Genomic DNA, 18,955 nt, shown 5'->3' on the forward strand with positions numbered 1-18,955 from the left:
GGACAAATTCAACTTCTTCAGATATTCTGAAGCATGATACTGATGATCCAATCTTCAATTAGAGAGCCCTTTCTTAAGGTTAAAAGAACTATAGGTGAGAAGTTTCATATTAATTCTTTGGAACGTGATCCAGAACAACTTCTTTAGATATGAGAATATCCAATGAGTCAAAGAGATGAAATTAGTAGAACTTATTTAAAATGGGGTCCATATGAAATATAACTTGAAAACTATCCTTATAGGAAAAACATCCAAAGAGATTTCAATCTAATTTGTTTAAAATTTTTCTTTCATGGCTAGAGTATTCCCCGACTAATGATAGAGCTTATTGTTTGACATGTTATCTATTTAATTCAAAGCTGGATGGTCGTCCTGGGTCAGATGTATTTACTAAACAAGGTTTTAGAGCATGGAAAAATGTTAATGCAAGAAAAAAATGTGCATTTCTCAACCACATTGGAGATAGTCCTTCCTCACCGCATAATAATGTAATGAAAGTTTGTGAAGACTTGTTGAATCAATTTATGTACATTAATAACATTATAAACTATAATAATACAATGAAAGCCAGTGTGAGTTTTTCTTTTAGTTTTCGTTATACAAAATTATATATTTATTTTTATTGTATTAGTAATAATAATTAAATATATAAATTTTAAATGTATTATTTTATCTTCCTAATAATATTGATCAAGATCCGTCACTTATTGATCGTAAATTACATTTGTCGTATGTTCTAACATCATTACTTTTAAAATTCAAGGTTGTGTGATGGTCAAGTTTTCATAATTCAAGTGTCAAATCATAATTAAAATTAATAACCTTAATTTGTAGGTATGTATGTTTTCGTGAAATAATGATATAGTGAATTTTTTTCATTGGGTGCTGCTGACATGAAAGGGAGAAATAAACTGAACTGCTATGGTTCGTCTGTGGATTTCCAGAAAAAAAAAAGAAGAGTTGAATTGAAGTATGTTTGCACAACACAAGTTTGCATGCAAATACAGTGTATGTACTGTTTGCAAGGAATGAGACATGAGTGATATTTTCATTATTCAATATCAAAAACCTCAATTTTAATTTGTACGGGAGAAATAGAATACAATTTAATAAAATTTGAAATTATTTATTTTTAAATAATTGAATTAAAATTAAATTATATAATTCCAATATTCCCCATCCAAATAATATGCTTCATAAAACATGCAAAAATTCAATACCACTTTGTTTGTAAGAGATATAAAAGTAACAAATTTGCCAACACTAATAATTAGGATTATCGAACTAAGGATTCAGAAAACAACAATGAATATGACAACAAGGTCCAAGATAAGATTCATTGTTTTATTTTATTTTCACATATAGTTCGAATATTTTACTTCTGTCAAAACTAAAACTACTGCTCACCAGAGAAGACCCACCAAAAATTTTAAAATTTAGAATTTAGATCACTAATTGGATATTATGAGCACTATTTAAAAAATTAAAAGCAGAATGCTCTTTACTGATATACACAAAAATAGTGCTTCATTTGATTTTTTATTGTGTATGTATCCAATAAAAAAAGGACAAATATTAGCCCATGTCAAAAAATTCTTGATTAAGAAATTAAACTTCTATTCTTTTGATTATTCCTTAGAAAAGACAAGTATCAGACAATTTTTGTTTTCAGTTTTACTTTTTAAATATTTCTTTTGAAATAAAATAATTATTTTATTAATTTCAGTGACTTTTTTTTCTTTAAATTTAATCTTTTTTTTCTAAATTTAGCTATTCTTCTATATGAAAATAACTATATATATTAAAAATTTATTTTAAAAAATTAAAATTACTTGCAATAAAATTATAAAAATATTTAAATTTAAATTATAATTAAAAATATTTAATTCAAAAAAATCAAATTCTGAAATGGGATCTGCATATTCTTCTCCCGATCTGTTTCTGACTACAATCGGGCCTTTTATATGGCACGAACCCTAAGCCCAATAAATAAATTAAAAAAAAAAGTATCATCTGGGTTTTTTCGGGAATCTCTTCTTAGAAATGAAGATGGAGGAAAGATCGTTTATTCTGCGAGAAAAAGAGTGGTGCAAGGTATAACCTTTGTCGCTTTAAATCCTCAAAATTCAAACTTTGCTGTACTTTTCTTCTGCTAAGAGAAGTTGGTGAGGGACGATGTCCAAGTCGTGCAAAGGGTTGGCCGCGGAGCTAGTCAAGTGTCTAAGTGAATCTGATTGTATTAAGGTTCGGTTTTGATGATTTGAATGACTTTGTTGGATTTAGAAAAGGTTGTGTGATTTGTGAAAGAATGATTAATCTTGAATGTTGTGATGATGAATATTTGTGATGTGTATTTGAGAATAGGTTGAGAAGAGATCATTTCGGGAATGTGTTGGAGAGAAGAGTCCTTGTATACCCAGTGAGTGTGTGGGACTCAGGGAAACCTATTTCAATTGCAAGAGAGGCCAGGCAAGTGGGTTCCTTCTGTGTAATACTGATTTCAAATGCATAAAGATGCCATTTTTTTGGGATGTTTTTTCTAAGCAATTGTTTTGCTCTAGTGCTAGATTTATCTTGAGTGAAGCTATGAATTGTGTTTCACAAAATTTGAAATTATTGTTGAATATTTCATGATTGGGTGTTGCCAAGGTTTTAAGTTGCAGTCATGGTTTAGGATTCGTTACTATCCTTGATATCGCTGAAAATTGCAAACAAATGTTGTCACATCATGGGAACCCCAAAGACCGTTATGTTTTGGACCCATATTTAAATTCTAGGTGTTGCTATTGTGTGGATATTTTTTGTGGGCATATGCCTGTGATGTAATTTACTCATCCAAATTTCTCTCTGGTAGGCAAGAGAATTTTCTGAAATCCTCTTTATGACTAGTTGCTGTATTCCTGCTTAATGATGTTCCCTCAAGTAAGAAAGTTTTGAGTAGTTGCGAGCATGGGGCTTTTAACTTGCTGTGTGAATGTTCACATGGTTTCATTCATAATATGATCTATAGGGTTTCAGCATAATTTTAGGTTCTTCTTTGTAATTTTTATTCTTCCATTTTTTTTTTATATTAAAGGGTGTCTGTTTTCGTATCCTTCCATTTTTAAGCTGGCAATACCAGTCTATAGGATAATGTCTATCTTATGTCTGTTTATGATCTTTTGCATGACTCCATGGACAATCTTGAAATGTCAGCATATTCTTTACATGCCTGATGATTTTAAAACATTATTACTTAGGTGACTGTACATGTCTGGTGTTGATTTTTTACACTAGTAGTAAGTAATAACCGACCAGGTGTTATTCTATTTGGGAAAGGAATTCAACAAGTTTGTTCTTAAGAACAAGTGTATTTGTTAGTGATAATCCTCTCATGCTTTAAGTTCATTATGTATTTATTAAGGCCTTCATACTTCTGATAAAATTGGTTTTCAACAAGTTATAACAATTAACTCAGATCCATTTGGGCATCTTCATTGCAACTTGCAAATGATGTAAATAGTAGATTGGGATGATGATGAATAATTTTATGTTCATGTGTAAGCTTCAGTATTGTACTAAAGAGTAAACAGCTATTGTTTTGGCACTCTTATCAGGTTGACATGAGAGCTAGGATTCGTGGGAACAAAGGCTATTAATGACCCCATCATCCATTGGAAAACTCTGTATTTGTTCTGTCCAGTTCAGGTTCTTTCAATTTTTTGCTCAAGATGAGGTCAAAACAAGTAAAATATGAAGGTGAATCACAGAAGTTGAAGGCCTTATTAATTGCTTGATTTAATGGCATGGTTGCAACACATCTGCATGACTGCAATAATTTGGCTTTTAGAGAGATCATTAAAATAAACTCTATCTAGTATTAACACAGCAGTGCATGTACATTTACCTACACTATTGAATGATAGTCTTCCCTTCATCTTACGATAGTTCCTAAAGTAGGATGTGCTTTGGATTCTTTGCATTCACTCATTCACAGTTCAACATTGAATTTGGATCAGTAGTGTCTCTACTGTGCCTCCAAGTTATATTGATTTTGATATTTTAAAACATATTACAGGTATTTTTAATTTATCAAAATGAGTGTAATTTGGAGACATACCTGAGAGACAATATCAAAAGGCAAGTAGAGAAGTTGGACTTGCAAGAATTTGGATTCTATGCTGAGTTTTTGGTGATGTTCCTCTATTGAGTATTCAAAATACATTGATGAAAACTGATTTTGATGTTTAAAATATATTTTTAATATACCAACATCAGTGTATTTTGAAGACTTAGTAGAGGAACATTGTCAAAAATTCAACACAGAATTTGGACTTGACTTGCGATGAATTCAGTTGTATCTGATGAAAGATTGCTCTGCGCATATTTCATTTACATCTACATCGAACAACTTGAAACACATGCAAGGTTTATGGCATCCAATTTTTGATTCAATGGTTCTGAGTTTGTTGAGTTTGAGTGTGTGAAAATATGACTGCATTGAATCCATTTGATGTTCAAGTTATAGTTCCAAGATTTGTTTGTCATAATCCATGCATCTTCATTTTTTATACACAATATGGTCTCTCTTCTTTACCTCTACTTGACTCCTGAACACTTCCTTTCTCAATACAGAGAGGAAGACAGATTTAGCTGTCAGAAAAAGAGGGGGCTATTGACTGTTGGTGCTTCAATTTGTCAGTCCACTTTTTCTTTATCAACTTTCAATTTTGTTCTTCATTGTTTTAAATTTAATTTTATTGTGTTATATGCAGTAGTACTAAACAAATAAAATAACAACGTAATATTTATTGAGTTTTATGATAAATAAAAATGGTTTTCATTGTGATGCCATTACTTAGTTAATAGGAGTTAGTAGTTTTATCGTTTCTCCTATTGTAGTGTGGATATGCTTATTTATAAATTATAATTGTTCCTAAGGAATGGGTAGTTCTTTATTTTAGTGTTTTCTTTTTGTGGGACCTTTTATCTTTAAAGACATTTTTAGTCATAAATTTAAAATTTGAATTTTATAATAGTTTTTATTAGAATTAGTTGATATAACAAAAAAATTTAAGATTGTAAATCAACTGTGATTTAATATCATAAAAAAAAAACTGGCTTAAAAGTATGAACAACTAAATAAAATATTAATTAAAGTGTGACATCTATTTAATAGAAAATTCTAATAAATCAAACATCAAATATTATAATAGAATGCGACATAAAGTATATTGGAATTTAACCATTACTGTCATCCTAAAATATACTAAAAGCAGAAGTACCATGGACACATAAACATGTTTTACAACATAAAACAAATTGGTAGAAGATCGTTTAACAAAGCAAAAAATTACATAAGACCAATTCTTTAAAAGATACTCAAAAGAGAAATAACCGATAAGTCTAGTCTAAACAGCAGCATCTCTACTAAGGATGGCAACAGGTCGGGTTGGGCATGGATAGTGTCTATTCGCAACCTGACCCGCCTAAAAAAAATTTGTCCGTTACCTGTCCATTTACCTGTCGGATATTCGTTTAAAAAATACTTGTGGATGTTTTTAAAACCCGCGGGTACCTGTGGATACTCTACTTGCAAATGTTAAAAAAAATATATATTTTATGAATTTTTTAATATAAAATTATAAAAATTAAATTTGAATTAAATTTTATTTTTATTTTTTTTGTGGGTAATGGGTATCTGCGGGTACGGATAGTATGATACCTGTATTCGATCCGTTTATAAGCGGGTATTAAAATACTTGCTACCTGCAAGTAATAAATATCCGCGGATAATAACTATCCGTCGTGGATTTTATCTGCGGATATCCACGGGCACAGGTATTTTTGTCATCCCTAATCTCTACTATCTTGATGATCACCATGAGTCTTCACATTTGCTCACACCAATATAGGTGATCCTTATAAAAAGGAAAACATAACAAGGAACCAAACACAAAGATAAATAAGGGTAAGCTAGTGAAAATAATTTTAATAGATAAATAAATAGATCATGAGCAAACAAGTTATTCAGCACAAACAACATGTAATAGCAACCAATAGAAGATCCTCTAACTCAATTATCCGCTAACTCAATTATCCGAATACATGTAATAAAGTCAGATTCACTGGTTGCTTGTACTTGTGGTGACATTTACTACTTTGTGGAGTTATTGCCAATGGCATATATTGTTCGGTAAAGTTATTGCCAATGAGTTTCACCCTATTACACACAAGGTTAGTCCATTATCCTGTCAGAGACTACGACCTCCTGCTGTCATCCCATTGGCAATGGTTTTACATAGCAGTAGATGTCACCACAAGTGCAAGCAACCAGTGAATCCGACCTTATTACATGTATTCAGATAATTGAGTTAGAGGATCTTCTATGGGTTGTTATCACTTGTTGTTTGTGCTCAATAACTTTTTGCTCAATCTATTTATTTATCTATTAAAATTATTTTCTCCTTACCCTTCTTTATTTTTGTGTTTTCCATTTTGCAATGATTACCTATGTTGGTGTGAGCAAATGTGAAGACTTTTATTGGTCTTATGTAATTTTTTGTTCTGTTGAACGATCTTTTGCTAACTTGTTTTATGTTGAAAGACGTGTTTATGGCATTGTTCTGTGTCCGTGGTATGTTTGTTTTTAGTATATTTTGGAATGATAGTAATGGTTAAATTCTTATATACTTTATGTCTGCATGATCTATTTTATTATAATATTTGATGTTTTATTTATTAAAATTTTCTATTAGATGAAATCTTACACTTTTACTTTTATTTATATTTTTGTAAATATATAGAAAAACTTATCTTTCTTTAAATAACGATGTAACATCTAATATATTTAAAATTTAACTTGATATCAAAAAATATTTTGAAAATAATTAACCGAACTTAATTATTTTTTTAAATGCCCTGGAACACTTTAAAAAAAAAAACAGATTCATTATAATTTAAAGAACTCCGAAAAAGTACAAAGAAATCCCAAAATCTTGGATTAAATAGTTGTTCTTTTGTTAAACTTGAAATAAGTGTTTCTGAATTAAATTATTTCTTGAAGTTATTTAAGAATCTCAGGATTTGTTTACTAAAATAAATTAAAAACTGCTTATTTCAAATTAACCAGATTAGATAAACAAATAAATAATAGAATTGTGTTTATTTCGTTAAAAATACTTTTTAAAGAACAATACCAATAAACTGACTCATTATTTAAAGCTCCGTTATCAAATTAATATCATGTACTGGCTACTACAAGCTTCCACAACTTTGGCATGAATAATTTATTAGTTTGATTTGATTGGATCAATAGATAAGAAATTAATAATGGTGAGACAAGTTCAGAAGTGAAGGTCCTTGTAGAATTTTGTTAAAATTCTCAACCAATGATGAAATTGAATTAACGTTTGTTCTTGTGCTCTGATATATTTTAATAATTATGTATTTATATTTAGAGAAGGTTAATTATACGTGTCGTTACTGTGGATACTTTTTTAATTTTGAATCAATTTAGTTTTCTATTTTTAAAAATGTATAAATTTAATTTTTTTAATCAAATTTTATAAATTTTATTTAATATTTTAAATGTGTTTTTTAGTTAATATTAAAATAAAAATATATTAAATGATGTAAACAACTCGTATATCATAAAATATGAAAAAAGAAAAGTTAATTAAATTTTATAAAATTTGATTAAAAAAAATAAATTCATACATTTAAATATTTTAGATATTAAATTGAGTCAAAATTTTAAAAATAAACTAATTTTAATGAATGAAAAAATATACAACAACAAAGATATGTTACAAAAATCTCTTATAAATATTATTTTCAATTATAAGCCACAGAAGTATGAATTTGAAAACATAATAAAAAATGAAATTTCAGAATTTTTTTTCATATTTATCAACGTGAAGGAAAATAAAAAATATATTTTATGTATTCACAAAATTTATCAACTTTTAAAAAATTGATGAAAACAAAAATAGACTTTTTCACAAAAAGGAATTTTTTTTTTCTGATTTTGAATAATGATTCGTATGAAGAATTGAGCGATGAATTAAGAAATTAAAAATATATTTAATATTTATTTTAAAAATACTATAACCAGAAGTAAAATTAGCTGAAGTTTTTTTTGTATTTTCAGGTTTGACATGATTAACACCAATGCTGAATTAGAGAATTTATAACTATATAAAGGAGATTTATTTTGTCCACGTTTCAAAATTTCAATTTTATTTTTTTAAATTATTTAAAGAGAATTTTAATTATTTATTAAATTTTTAAAAATTGATCGTTATTTCTCTTTTGTATCTTTATTTCAAAATTTCAATTTTATTCTTTAAAATATAATTATTTATTAAATTTTTGAAAATTAACTGCTATGTTTACAAATTTTTTATAAAAATCGTCAACTAATATAATATCATGCATATGTAAAAAAATACGTACACACAAGCACGATAGCGATAGCGCATGTGTTTACGCTAGTATGTTATTAATGGTAGTCCCTAGATTATGTTTTATATAATTCGATAATAACTTTTAGAGCTCTCTGTCATTAACTACTAAATTGATTAAACCTTGGTGTATATACGATTTACTATTTATATAACGAAAGTGCATTGTTTACCCTTAGTATTTTTATTGCTAAATTGCTTGAAGTTAATATAAAAACCATTAACACATTGTTGACCTTGAGAAAAGTGACCAAACTAGTATGAATCTAATCCAAGTTGCAAATAGCTGATACCATTGAAATAATAAACAATACTGTGAACATGATCTTCAATAAATCTAACAACACATTATCGTCTTTATTTCAAATTTTAAAATATTTTGGTCTTTAAATTTTAAAATAAATGTGTATAGTTTTCTTAACCTAATGACGTTGATTATTTTAGGTGTCAAATGGTATTTTAGGTTGACATTTAAGTTGTTTACACTATTTAACATGCAATTTAAATGTTAATCTAAAATACCGTTCTAACATATTAAAAAAAGTTAATATTATTGGATTAAAAGTATTATATTTATTTATTTTTAAAGTTTGGAGACCAAAATTTATTAAAATTTGGAATAAAAATGAATTTCAATTTTGCATCCAAATATAGGGACAAAAAGATATTTAACATTTTATTTTATCAGGTTTTTTATTACAATGATGAAATATATGCATATTTTGAGTTGGAATATATATATATATATATATATATATATATATATATATATATATATATATATATATATATATATGTGGAAACTAATGTCAAGAGAAACAAACATGTTAAAAAGTTAATGTGTTTATATACACTTGATATTGCTACTCTTTTAGAAACTCACCAGCATAAAAAATAAAAACTTTTTTATGTCTATTATTTTTAGGTTATTTACATTTGTCAAAGGCCTAATGTCATAATCGAAGACTTAAATTTATGTTGAATCCTACCAATGATCGACATAAATTTATGTCAAACCCCACTAACAATCAAGGTAAATTTACGTCAGTTTCTTACAAGAATTGACGTAAAAAGTTAAGCATCCAGTAAAAAAAAAAAACTTTTACAAAATGAGCTTGTTTGAACTTTACAGTTTTACATGTTCTTCTCAAACGAAGGGTTTTGATTAAGTTGAAGAAGAGTTGGTGAACAGAGAAGTCAAACTTAAGATGGACTACTTTGAAAGAAAATTGATCTATATAAGTTCAAGGGCATTGAAACAAAAGTTCATCCTTCATTTAAGTACCTTTAAACCTGTAAAACTCAATGTTCTTCTAAATGATCCAACCTGTCCCAAATTTGACTTTGCTAATCACTAACTCTTTTTCAACTTCATAAAAAGTCATTCTCATGATATGCAACACATAAAATTAAAACACATTAAAAAAAAACTCATTTCATCAAAACTTTTTTATTTGTTGAAAGATGAACCAATATGAGAACCAATGTCCGATTTTGATAAATACTCAATACAAATAAAAAAAGGGAACATTCATGTAAAGTCATGACTGAGTTCTCCAAAAGTAGTCTCAATCACAAATAACAATAGAAACTTTAGTAAATAAATCTCAAAACGAAATCCATTGAACAAAAGAACTTTCCATGAGATGCCCATCACTAAAGTCAAAGACTTCTTAAAAAAAACTCCTAAACCACCATCATTTTGTCTCCAAAGATGAAACCCTAATCGAAAGAACGTTTTGGCGTGTTTTTCCGTAGAGAATGAAGAGAAAACCTGTGGATGTAAATATAAAAAGAAAAAGAACGGACCCCTTATAATTTAATGTAAACTTACATCGGTTACACCTAGACCAACGTAAATGTTGAATTTAACATCTTTTTTAATCTCTTGTTTTAACATTCTTTCGGTCTAAGGCTTGTGAGATTATTAAGACAAAGTTTTTGGATTCTAGCTGATTTTGCAAGGGGATTACCAATTCCAAATATATCATGTCTCTATCCAAATCTTCAAAAATATTTGTATAGTAGTTTTGGTAATAAGTTTTACGACAACAAAACTCATTCATCTTTATTCATCACGTCATTAATATTTTATATATATATATATATATATATATATATATATATATATATATATATATATATATATTACATAAAAGTCTCTTATTCAAATTAAGATAAAATTACGGTAACTATAAATATTCATCAAATAATATCCATAAATAGATTAAAAATATTTCTCCTAATTAATAATAAAATAAAATAAATAATCATAATAATCATATCTCAATATTATGATAATCTAAATTTGTCATTAAGGAAAGATATTATGTGATTTTAATGAGAGGTATGTGGAGACTAATTTTCAGATTGGAGGACTATGAACATGTTACATCGGATCAATTCCTACAACTAGATGAATTTGTAGACCAAAGGCTTCAACTAGATGATATTGTATTTCAAGATATTGAATAAAGTTCTAGTCCTCTAGAATTAACACGATATTTTCTTGAAAATGTAACTAAAATTTGTTAAGATCGTTGCTCCATCATTATTAGATATAGGAAAATTATTGAGAAAATGGGAAATACCTTTTTTGCTCACAAGATGTTTGGGTTATATATTCTTAAAAACTCTAAGAAAGTGATGCAAATGCTTGGAACAAGAAAAGTAGTATAGTATTAAAAGCTCTCTCAGTTGTGAAAGAGTATCCTTTTCAGTTTAACAAACATAAATTTAGTAATATCTTTCAAAGAAAGAAACAAAATTAGAGAATTTCAAAAAGTAAAACTCATAAATCCCAAATTACTCTTAATTAAAATTATAATAAAAAGATAAAAGTTACTTTTGCATCTCTATTTTTTAATGTATTATGGATTTTATAATTCAAAATATATTTTTAGATACAGAAATACATTCCATTCAAAATTAATTAATTAAAAAATACATTTCGAAGGAAATCAAGAAGGTATTTTCTACTGCAAAATACCTTTTAATCTATTTAGCCACAATCACTTTGGAAAACGTTCAAGGAGTGATCATGAACATAAAATATTTTAATTTTTCTAGCCTGACAAAAAAAATATTGATATATTATTGGAGTATATTTGTGGAACATAATAGATATATCCTAAAATATTGGAAAAATCAAATATTATGAAGAATTTTAGACCTATTAATTGACAGTACTGATTTTTGCTAAACTTAGAGTATATTTGAATGATATTGGACATTTCAAAGAAGTTTTATTTTATGAAAAGATACAAAAGATAATACAATTCTTACACATGAAATTATTCACTACATCGGTAGCCATAAAGATGAACCATGAAACCCTCGTGTTAAATTGAATATTGATTAAATTTGGTTAAGTCATGATACAATGAGAATATCTGGAGCCATCATAAATAATCAAGGTTATTAGATATTTGACTTTTATAAATTTTGTGAATTAAAAGCATATTTTTTCAAAGTCAGAGACTATAAAAATAGGTCGTGGACATGTATGTTTGATCTTGAAAAATACCACCGAATCTAGTATAAGACAAATTAGTCACAAGCTTATATTAATATTTTTTCAACATTTCACTTGGTGGTAGTAAGATTGATTTAATATAATTTTATTTCAAAATTTCTTTTTAAATTATACTAAAAAAATAGACTTTAAATATAATTTAATTTTATAAAACAAATTTATATGATAAAGTTTGCTCCACTTATACATACACATTTTACTTTCCAAATTTATGGCTACCCACATCCTTTGTAAGCGAAGTCTAACATAACCCAACGCATTAGATTTTCAGGTTCTTCATCGAAAAGTTTTCTACTTTAATTTGCATTCAATTTCCACACTTTTTATTACTATCGACACCTCCACAACAAAGATGTAATTACACATAATTGATGATGAATATGATGCTATTATGTTTTGTTTCAGAATTATTTTATACTTTATTATATAATTTAATATTCAATTCAGCTTGCATTTGGGTTTAAATATAGTTTAATTTAAAGAATAGTTCAAGTATGTTTGAAGTGTATTAAAATTATTTTTAATTATATTTTTCCATCTGTGAGTAAACTCTAACAAATTAAAACTCATTCAAAATACGATTATTCGGACAGATTTTTGTTAATGCGGTAGCACATTTAAAAGGACGTGTTTAATTACATTCCAAGTTTAGTTATTTGGATGTCAAAACATGATTTTATAAATAATAGTTATTGATTTTACTTATGAATCAAAAATGTTCTTTATAATAATGGAGAGAGTAGAAATAATCACATGGCAAAAGGAGAGAATAACAATTTACGCACAATTACTTCAATTTGGATTAAGTATTTATATTTGACACATCCGTGTCACTTTATTTATCAATGAAATGTTTAATTTATAAAACAGTAATATTTTTATGATGATAATAATTTATATTTTTTATATTGACAAATTTAGTACGTATAATTTTAATTTAGATTCACACAATAATTAATATATATATATATATATATATATATATCACGTACCATATTCTATTATTTTTAAGTTAAACATATTAAATCAGATACATGTCATATCTGATACACATATCATATACATGTAGTATCCGATACACATTGTATCATAAATAACAATATATAAAATAATCGGATGTTTAAAATTCTTTAAAATTTCTTTATTGAGTTGTAATTGAATGAGATGTGAGAGAATAAAAGGAGAGTGAAAATATATAAAATAATCAAGTTGCTTAGAATTTCTTAAAATTTCTTTTATTGAAATATAACTAAATTACATTAAAACCCACGTTTTACATTCTTGAATATGGAAAACAGCTCCACTTTGAACTAATGTTAAGATGATGCCTACTTGGGGGTATGGTCTAATTTGATAAATCTTTATTGTATTTAGTTAAGTTACAGGGACAAAACCACAAATTAACAACGTGGCTTTCAATGAAAAGTATTTAGGGCTCGTGACTAAGGTAAGAAGCAGTTAAAACAATTATTTTTAATCAAAAGTGAAATGGATTTGATAAAAAGGACTTAAGAAAAAATAGAGAAGCAAAGCTAGTCTATGTGTTTAAAATCTACCTTTTTCCTTCGATAAATGTTAAAAAATCTGTCTAATTTCCATTTAGATAAAAAAAAAAAAAAAAGCTGGAACAAACACAAATTAAACAAACTCACAAGCTAATAAATAAGCAAGAAAATTCATTTGTTTAGACGAAAATTGCAAACACACTCCAACATACTTTAGACGAAAATTGCAAACACACTCCAACATACTTTAGACGAAAATTGCTAACATTCTCAAACACGCTGCATTCTAACATACTAATTGGTTTTCATGATTCTAAAAATAGTTTAGACACAAGAAAAATCCCATAATTCATGGCAATATATTCAGCGAGACTTTTGCATTCAAAACAAAAACATACACAGCTCAAAAAAGAACACACCATGTGTGAATCCATTACTTGCAAGTTAGCCATCATATTGAGTGAATTTTGCAGTTGAAGGATTTACAAAACTATCCGAAATAGCAGGGGAAATTCCCCATACAAAAGTTAAAAACTTTTCACAAGGCACATCATCAAGAAGTTCCATAGGCCTCCCAACAAACCATATTAACAAAGTCCTGATCATTCAATACGATTATCAGGTTTCAGGTTCAGCCTGTGAAAACAACTTAACCTATTCAGTATGTACATTTAAAGAAAATATGATATCAAACTAAATAACTCAGGGCAGATAAAATTTCAATAATGCCACTTACATTTGAATCATCAATACAACCCTCAGCAGGTTTTGTGGGTTCAACCTGTAAAAATAAACACAGCCAAGTAAGATTGACAGTGTATTTATATTATAACTAAAAACAGAGAATACAGATATATCAGTAAGGATTTCTCACCAAAAACTTCTTGGAACCTGCCTTGGAGGAATCCAAATCCTTTAACACAATAGCTGGCAATTGATCAATGTCCCAACCAACAACTTTGCAGATGATCTGTGCATAGGCCCTGTGAGCTCGCTTCCTTTTTGTTCTAAGTATGGAAGTGGAGTGCTGAATCAGTGCAATGCTATCCTTAAACCTCTTCCATACTTTCTTCCGTATACCTCCACAAACCAAACAATAAAAATCTCCATCCCTATGATTATTCTCATAGTATTTCCTCAAGTCATCATCTTCTGCAAACACCTTTTCGAAGAACTTGTACTCGTTACATTCTTTAGAATCATAACTATCTACCAACCCATCTTCTTCCTCCTCATCTTCATCCTCATCATCTTCACTGTCAGAATTAATATCATCTTTGCCATCTTCATCACTGTCAGAACTGGCATCACCAACTAAAAACTTCCGGCAAGATGCTAATGCTTTGTGCTGCAATTGCAGCACTGCCATAGTAGCTTTCTCTTCTGCTGATGGAGAATGAGTGAGGGAAGATGATTTGGTGTCATTAAAGGAAGGCCATCCTGAAGCCGTAGAAGAGAAATCAGAATTGGCGTTTCCAGTTACCCATCCAGCATCAGCAACCACAGATTCATGTGATTCCTATAATCAATTTTCATGAGTAACAACCAGTAAGAAGTAAACATATGTGGGAGATGGGATATGCTACCAACCAATACTAGTGTTACTTTGCTTTTCTGATTATAACGAAATTGAAGTGTAGCCTGACACAGGTTGCGCATGGTCAAGAAAAATTTACACCATTTTTATAATAGTGAATGGTGAAATAAACATAAACTAAGGTACATCTTTGCCTCGGGGATCAATGCACTCCTCCTGTGTATTAACTAATTATCTAATAACAAATGAATTTATCTCAACCTAATGTTTTACATAGGTTATCTTATCAAACACATTTCTTCTCAAAATATATAAATTAGCTTACAGTATTAAAGCAGCAATTTTGCCCTAAATAACATGATAACTATGAATAAAACCGAGAAAAATACAGATAGGAGGATTTCAAAACACAGCGTAAAGGTGCATGCGTCTGTTTAGCATTCAAAATTTGAGATAGACTTCGGTCACCTTAACTATTTCTCTTCCATTTTCTGAACTTGGTTCTGAGACCTTTCCATCTAGATTATCACCACCTTCCTTCTCAAAACCCTGCAGAAAAAATATGCACCATCAGAACCATGCCAAAATAATTTAACCTATTACATTTCTATGTACTCATAATTTATTTCAAGCATTTTTATTCTCTTCCTTAAAAAGGCAGAATTGATACATAAGATAATTAACCTTGCTAACATTCTATAAAAGGCATTTTAGAAGCTCCCTCGGCATCTTTAATACCATCCATGATCTATTTCAACGTTAAAACACCACGCAAAATCAACATGCAATCACAAAGTTATGCAACAAATATAAGTTATTTAAACTCAAGCATTATGCACGATTTTGAGGTTCAACCTGTAAAATAAAATCAGCCAAGTAAACATTAACAATATATTTAAAGACTTAATAAAATATACAGATATATTAATTACAATTGCTCACCAACAGCTTCCTTGAACCTTCCAAGGAGGAATCCAAACCCTTCAACTCAATAGCTGGCAATTGATCTATGTTGCAACCAACAACTTTGCTGATCACCTGCGCATAGGCCCTGTGAGCTCGCTTCCTTGTTGTCCTTAGTATGGCAGTGGAGTGATGGATTAGAGAAGCACAATCCTTAAACCTCTTCCATACTTTCTTGCCTATACCTCCACAGACCAAACAATAGAAATCCCCCTCCCTGTGATTGTTCTCATAATATCTCCTCAAGTCACCATCTTCGGCAAACACTCTTTCAAAGAACCTATACTCCTCACATTCTTTAGGATCAAAATTATCCACCCACTCTTCTTCATCCTCATCATTACTTTCATCTTCGTCACCATCAGAACCAGCATCGCCAGCAAAGAACTTCTGACAAGCTTCTAATGCTTTGTGCTGCAATTGCAACACTGCCACAGTTGCTTGCTCTTCTGCTGATAGAGAATATGCGAGAGAAGATGATTTGCTGTCATCAAAGGGAGGCCATCCTGAAGACGTAGCAGAGATGCCTGAATTGGGGCTTTTACATACCCATTCGGCATCAGTAACCAGAGATTCATGCGATACCTACATTTAATTTAAATTCGTTAGTAACAACTAAGAAGATGTAAACATATGCAGGAGTTAGAATAAGCCAGCAGCCAGTATTAGAATTCCATAGCTATTTCAACTTTCACAAAAATGAAGTGCAGGCTACGAAAGTTAGCGAATGTATCCATCAGGTAGGAATAACCTTCATCGTTTTAAATTTTAAAAAGCTGCCCTTTAAAAGATAGCTCTTTATAATACATTTATGAGCATGTTCAGGAAATTTGGCTTTGAAGGAAAATATGAAGTTACAATGCTTGTGGATTTGCCACCAATCCACAACTACAAATCTTCCATAATGCTTTTACAATTTCAACCACGAGAAGAAAGAGTTTTTTCATAGATTATCATACATCAAAAGTTTATCATTAAAATAATTAATTAGCTGACAGCATTACAGGCGCAAATTTTTCTAAATAACATTGTGAAGCTCGATATATAACCCAGGAAATCATAAATTGAAGCCACTGTTGTCCCACCTTAACTACTTCTCCCCCCATTTCCTAAACTCGGTTTGGGGGACCTTTTCATCTGGATTCTCACCTTTAGCATCAGAACCATGCCAAAACATTTTAACATTTCTCCATCACTATGCACCTTAATTTCTTCCATGCATGTTCTGTCTCTCCCTTAAAAGTAGTGAAATCAATACATAAAATTAATTAACCTTGCCAAGATTCTTATGAAACTCTTTTCCATGATCATCAGGCTTAACAAGTTCATAAACAATTTTTGTAACATTAACATTGCATTGTCTGTAAAAGTTAAAACCCCACAAAGCCAACTTATGCAATCACAAAATATGCAAAAAATATGTTTCAATTAAACTTTGAAGCAGCAGTATTTACCTTTTGGTCAGTTGGCTCCATCCCCACTGGCCAGAAAAATGACAAGGCAGTGTTAGGGCACTGTGAAAGTGAAACGACTCAATGATATACACTATACACTCTTTTTTGTAACGAAAAACAAAATTATGAATACACCCTTTATTTCGTGTTTAGCATTTGGGTCTTGTCCTAACGATAATGAGGCCCAGTTGGCCCACCCAAGTTCCCACTTCTCTTTTGCATTTTTCTTTCATTAAATAATTAAATTAGTACTAGTATTTAAAAAGATATTAATATTTGAGATATGGAATGCTTCACTTAAAAAACAAATAATGTATTTACTTCATTTTTTATTTCTTATTATCATTTTTTCTTCAAGTGTATTTTTAGCTCTTTATGTACTGTAGATAGGTGACTTCATGGGCACAAGTTTGGATTAAGTGATTTTTTGTAATTATTGAATTTAATCACAATGAATTTTTACTTCGAAATTTAATGAAAGTTACTGATATAGTTGGGTGATTGAAAAATTATATAAAATTGATGCATATGTTAATTTGTATGTAACATGATAATGTGGTATATATAAAGAAATGTGAGTTTCATATTTTTATCTTTCTTAAATATTATTAATACTCCTAGAAACACATGCAAATCATTTTTATAATAAAAATATTAATATAATTCAAAAATATTTACTATAAAAAAGTTTGTCGCAATCTATTAATAAAATTTACATTAAATTTGTAAAAAGTTAAATACATAAAAATATATTCTTTTTAATTTATAATGTTAATTATATCATAAAACACTTGTAAATTTCTATGAAAAAAAAAAGTTAAATTATATATATTTATATAATAGTTTAAAATATTTTAGTTTTTGTTTAAAAAATAATTTTAATATATGTATGTTAATTAATTTAATTTTTATAGCATAATAGATTCACATGATCCTACTTATATAAGAACGCCGTGAAAACTAAGTCAAAAACATAGAAAGATAGAGTTAAATTATGTTTTTTGAATTCATTGTGTATTGTCCAATAATACACAATCAGATAATAGTTTAAATTTGACATACAATCTACCAAGTAATCATCTCAAAAACATTGTTTGATAAGGATAATAAACATACTTGTAAATTTTGAGAAATGTATTATCTAAATGTTTTGCAAACAAAACTCAATTTCTCGAATTAGGGGAGAATTAATAACATACAATTTTAAGGAGATAAGGTAAAAAAAATTTTACCGAATGTAAATTTATATTCATTTGTTTGTAATGAATAGACTACATCTAGTTTCTGACTAACATGATCTAGTCTTATTAAATGTACTAATGTTTTAAAATCACAAACCAAGAAGTTATTAAAGCTACAAAGAGTATTATTTGAACCTCAACCACTCCTAGCTAGTATTATTTGAACATCGAATCACTCTCGACTAAAAATCTAAGTATTATTTGGACCCACTCTTAACTAAACAACATAATATTGTTTAAAATGTAGCCGTTCCTAATATTATTGTTGCAAATTGC

The 18,955-nt window shown here is 28.6% G+C and overlaps 2 protein-coding genes across 5 annotated transcripts; one reads left to right on the top strand and one right to left on the bottom strand.

Moving 5' to 3' along the window:
• The first annotated feature begins 1,987 nt into the window (after positions 1-1,987).
• LOC114183739 (cytochrome C oxidase assembly factor) lies at positions 1,988-4,833 on the top strand. Of its 3 annotated transcripts, XR_003604506.2 has the most exons (4): positions 1,988-2,244; positions 2,365-2,469; positions 3,597-3,738; positions 4,615-4,833. XR_003604506.2 is itself a non-coding variant. In XM_085673111.1 (3 exons), the coding sequence occupies exons 1-3, from the start codon at positions 2,176-2,178 to the stop codon at positions 3,599-3,601; spliced, it is 183 nt and encodes a 60-aa protein (XP_085529237.1). In that variant the 5' UTR covers positions 1,988-2,175; the 3' UTR covers positions 3,602-4,557. The 3 variants fall into 3 exon arrangements, 2 of the variants coding, with proteins under 2 accessions (XP_085529237.1, XP_027926666.1); XM_085673111.1 differs by lacking the exon at positions 4,615-4,833 and having other exon boundaries at positions 2,365-2,473; positions 3,597-4,557; XM_028070865.2 differs by lacking the exon at positions 4,615-4,833 and having other exon boundaries at positions 3,597-4,557.
• A 9,057-nt stretch (positions 4,834-13,890) lies between these two features.
• On the bottom strand, positions 13,891-17,561 carry LOC114183499 (uncharacterized). 2 transcript variants are annotated; one of them, XM_028070536.2, is made up of 6 exons: positions 17,439-17,561; positions 15,964-16,569; positions 15,490-15,570; positions 14,359-15,003; positions 14,221-14,265; positions 13,891-14,120 (listed from the first exon to the last, which is right to left on the bottom strand). In XM_028070536.2, exons 1-6 carry the CDS (start codon positions 17,457-17,459, stop codon positions 14,103-14,105), a joined length of 1,416 nt encoding a protein of 471 aa, XP_027926337.2. In that variant the 5' UTR covers positions 17,460-17,561; the 3' UTR covers positions 13,891-14,102. The 2 variants fall into 2 exon arrangements, with proteins under 2 accessions (XP_027926337.2, XP_027926336.2); XM_028070535.2 differs by lacking the exon at positions 17,439-17,561 and adding an exon at positions 17,134-17,217.
• Between the last annotated feature and the right edge of the window lie 1,394 nt (positions 17,562-18,955).

The sequence above is a fragment of the Vigna unguiculata genome, chromosome 5 (genome assembly GCF_037176805.1).
Source record: "Vigna unguiculata cultivar grain cowpea cultivar isolate G323 ecotype 2 chromosome 5, ASM3717680v1, whole genome shotgun sequence".
Classification (NCBI taxonomy): Eukaryota; Viridiplantae; Streptophyta; class Magnoliopsida; order Fabales; family Fabaceae; genus Vigna; species Vigna unguiculata.

What these genes read in the sequence shown, in the direction of transcription:
- LOC114183739 (XM_028070865.2), top strand. Translation starts at nt 2,176, where the DNA reads ATGTCCAAGTCGTGCAAAGGGTTGGCCGCGGAGCTAGTCAAGTGTCTA. An exon ending in GTGAATCTGATTGTATTAAG is followed by an intron (nt 2,245 to 2,364) that starts GTTCGGTTTTGA and finishes ATTTGAGAATAG; the next exon opens with GTTGAGAAGAGATCATTTCG. An exon ending in TCAATTGCAAGAGAGGCCAG is followed by an intron (nt 2,470 to 3,596) that starts GCAAGTGGGTTC and finishes CACTCTTATCAG; the next exon opens with GTTGACATGAGAGCTAGGAT.
- LOC114183499 (XM_028070535.2), bottom strand. Translation starts at nt 17,202, where the DNA reads ATGGAAGAAATTAAGGTGCATAGTGATGGAGAAATGTTAAAATGTTTT. An exon ending in ATGGAAGAGAAATAGTTAAG is followed by an intron (nt 15,004 to 15,489) that starts GTGACCGAAGTC and finishes AATTGATTATAG; the next exon opens with GAATCACATGAATCTGTGGT. An exon ending in CAGGTTCCAAGAAGTTTTTG is followed by an intron (nt 14,266 to 14,358) that starts GTGAGAAATCCT and finishes TTATTTTTACAG; the next exon opens with GTTGAACCCACAAAACCTGC.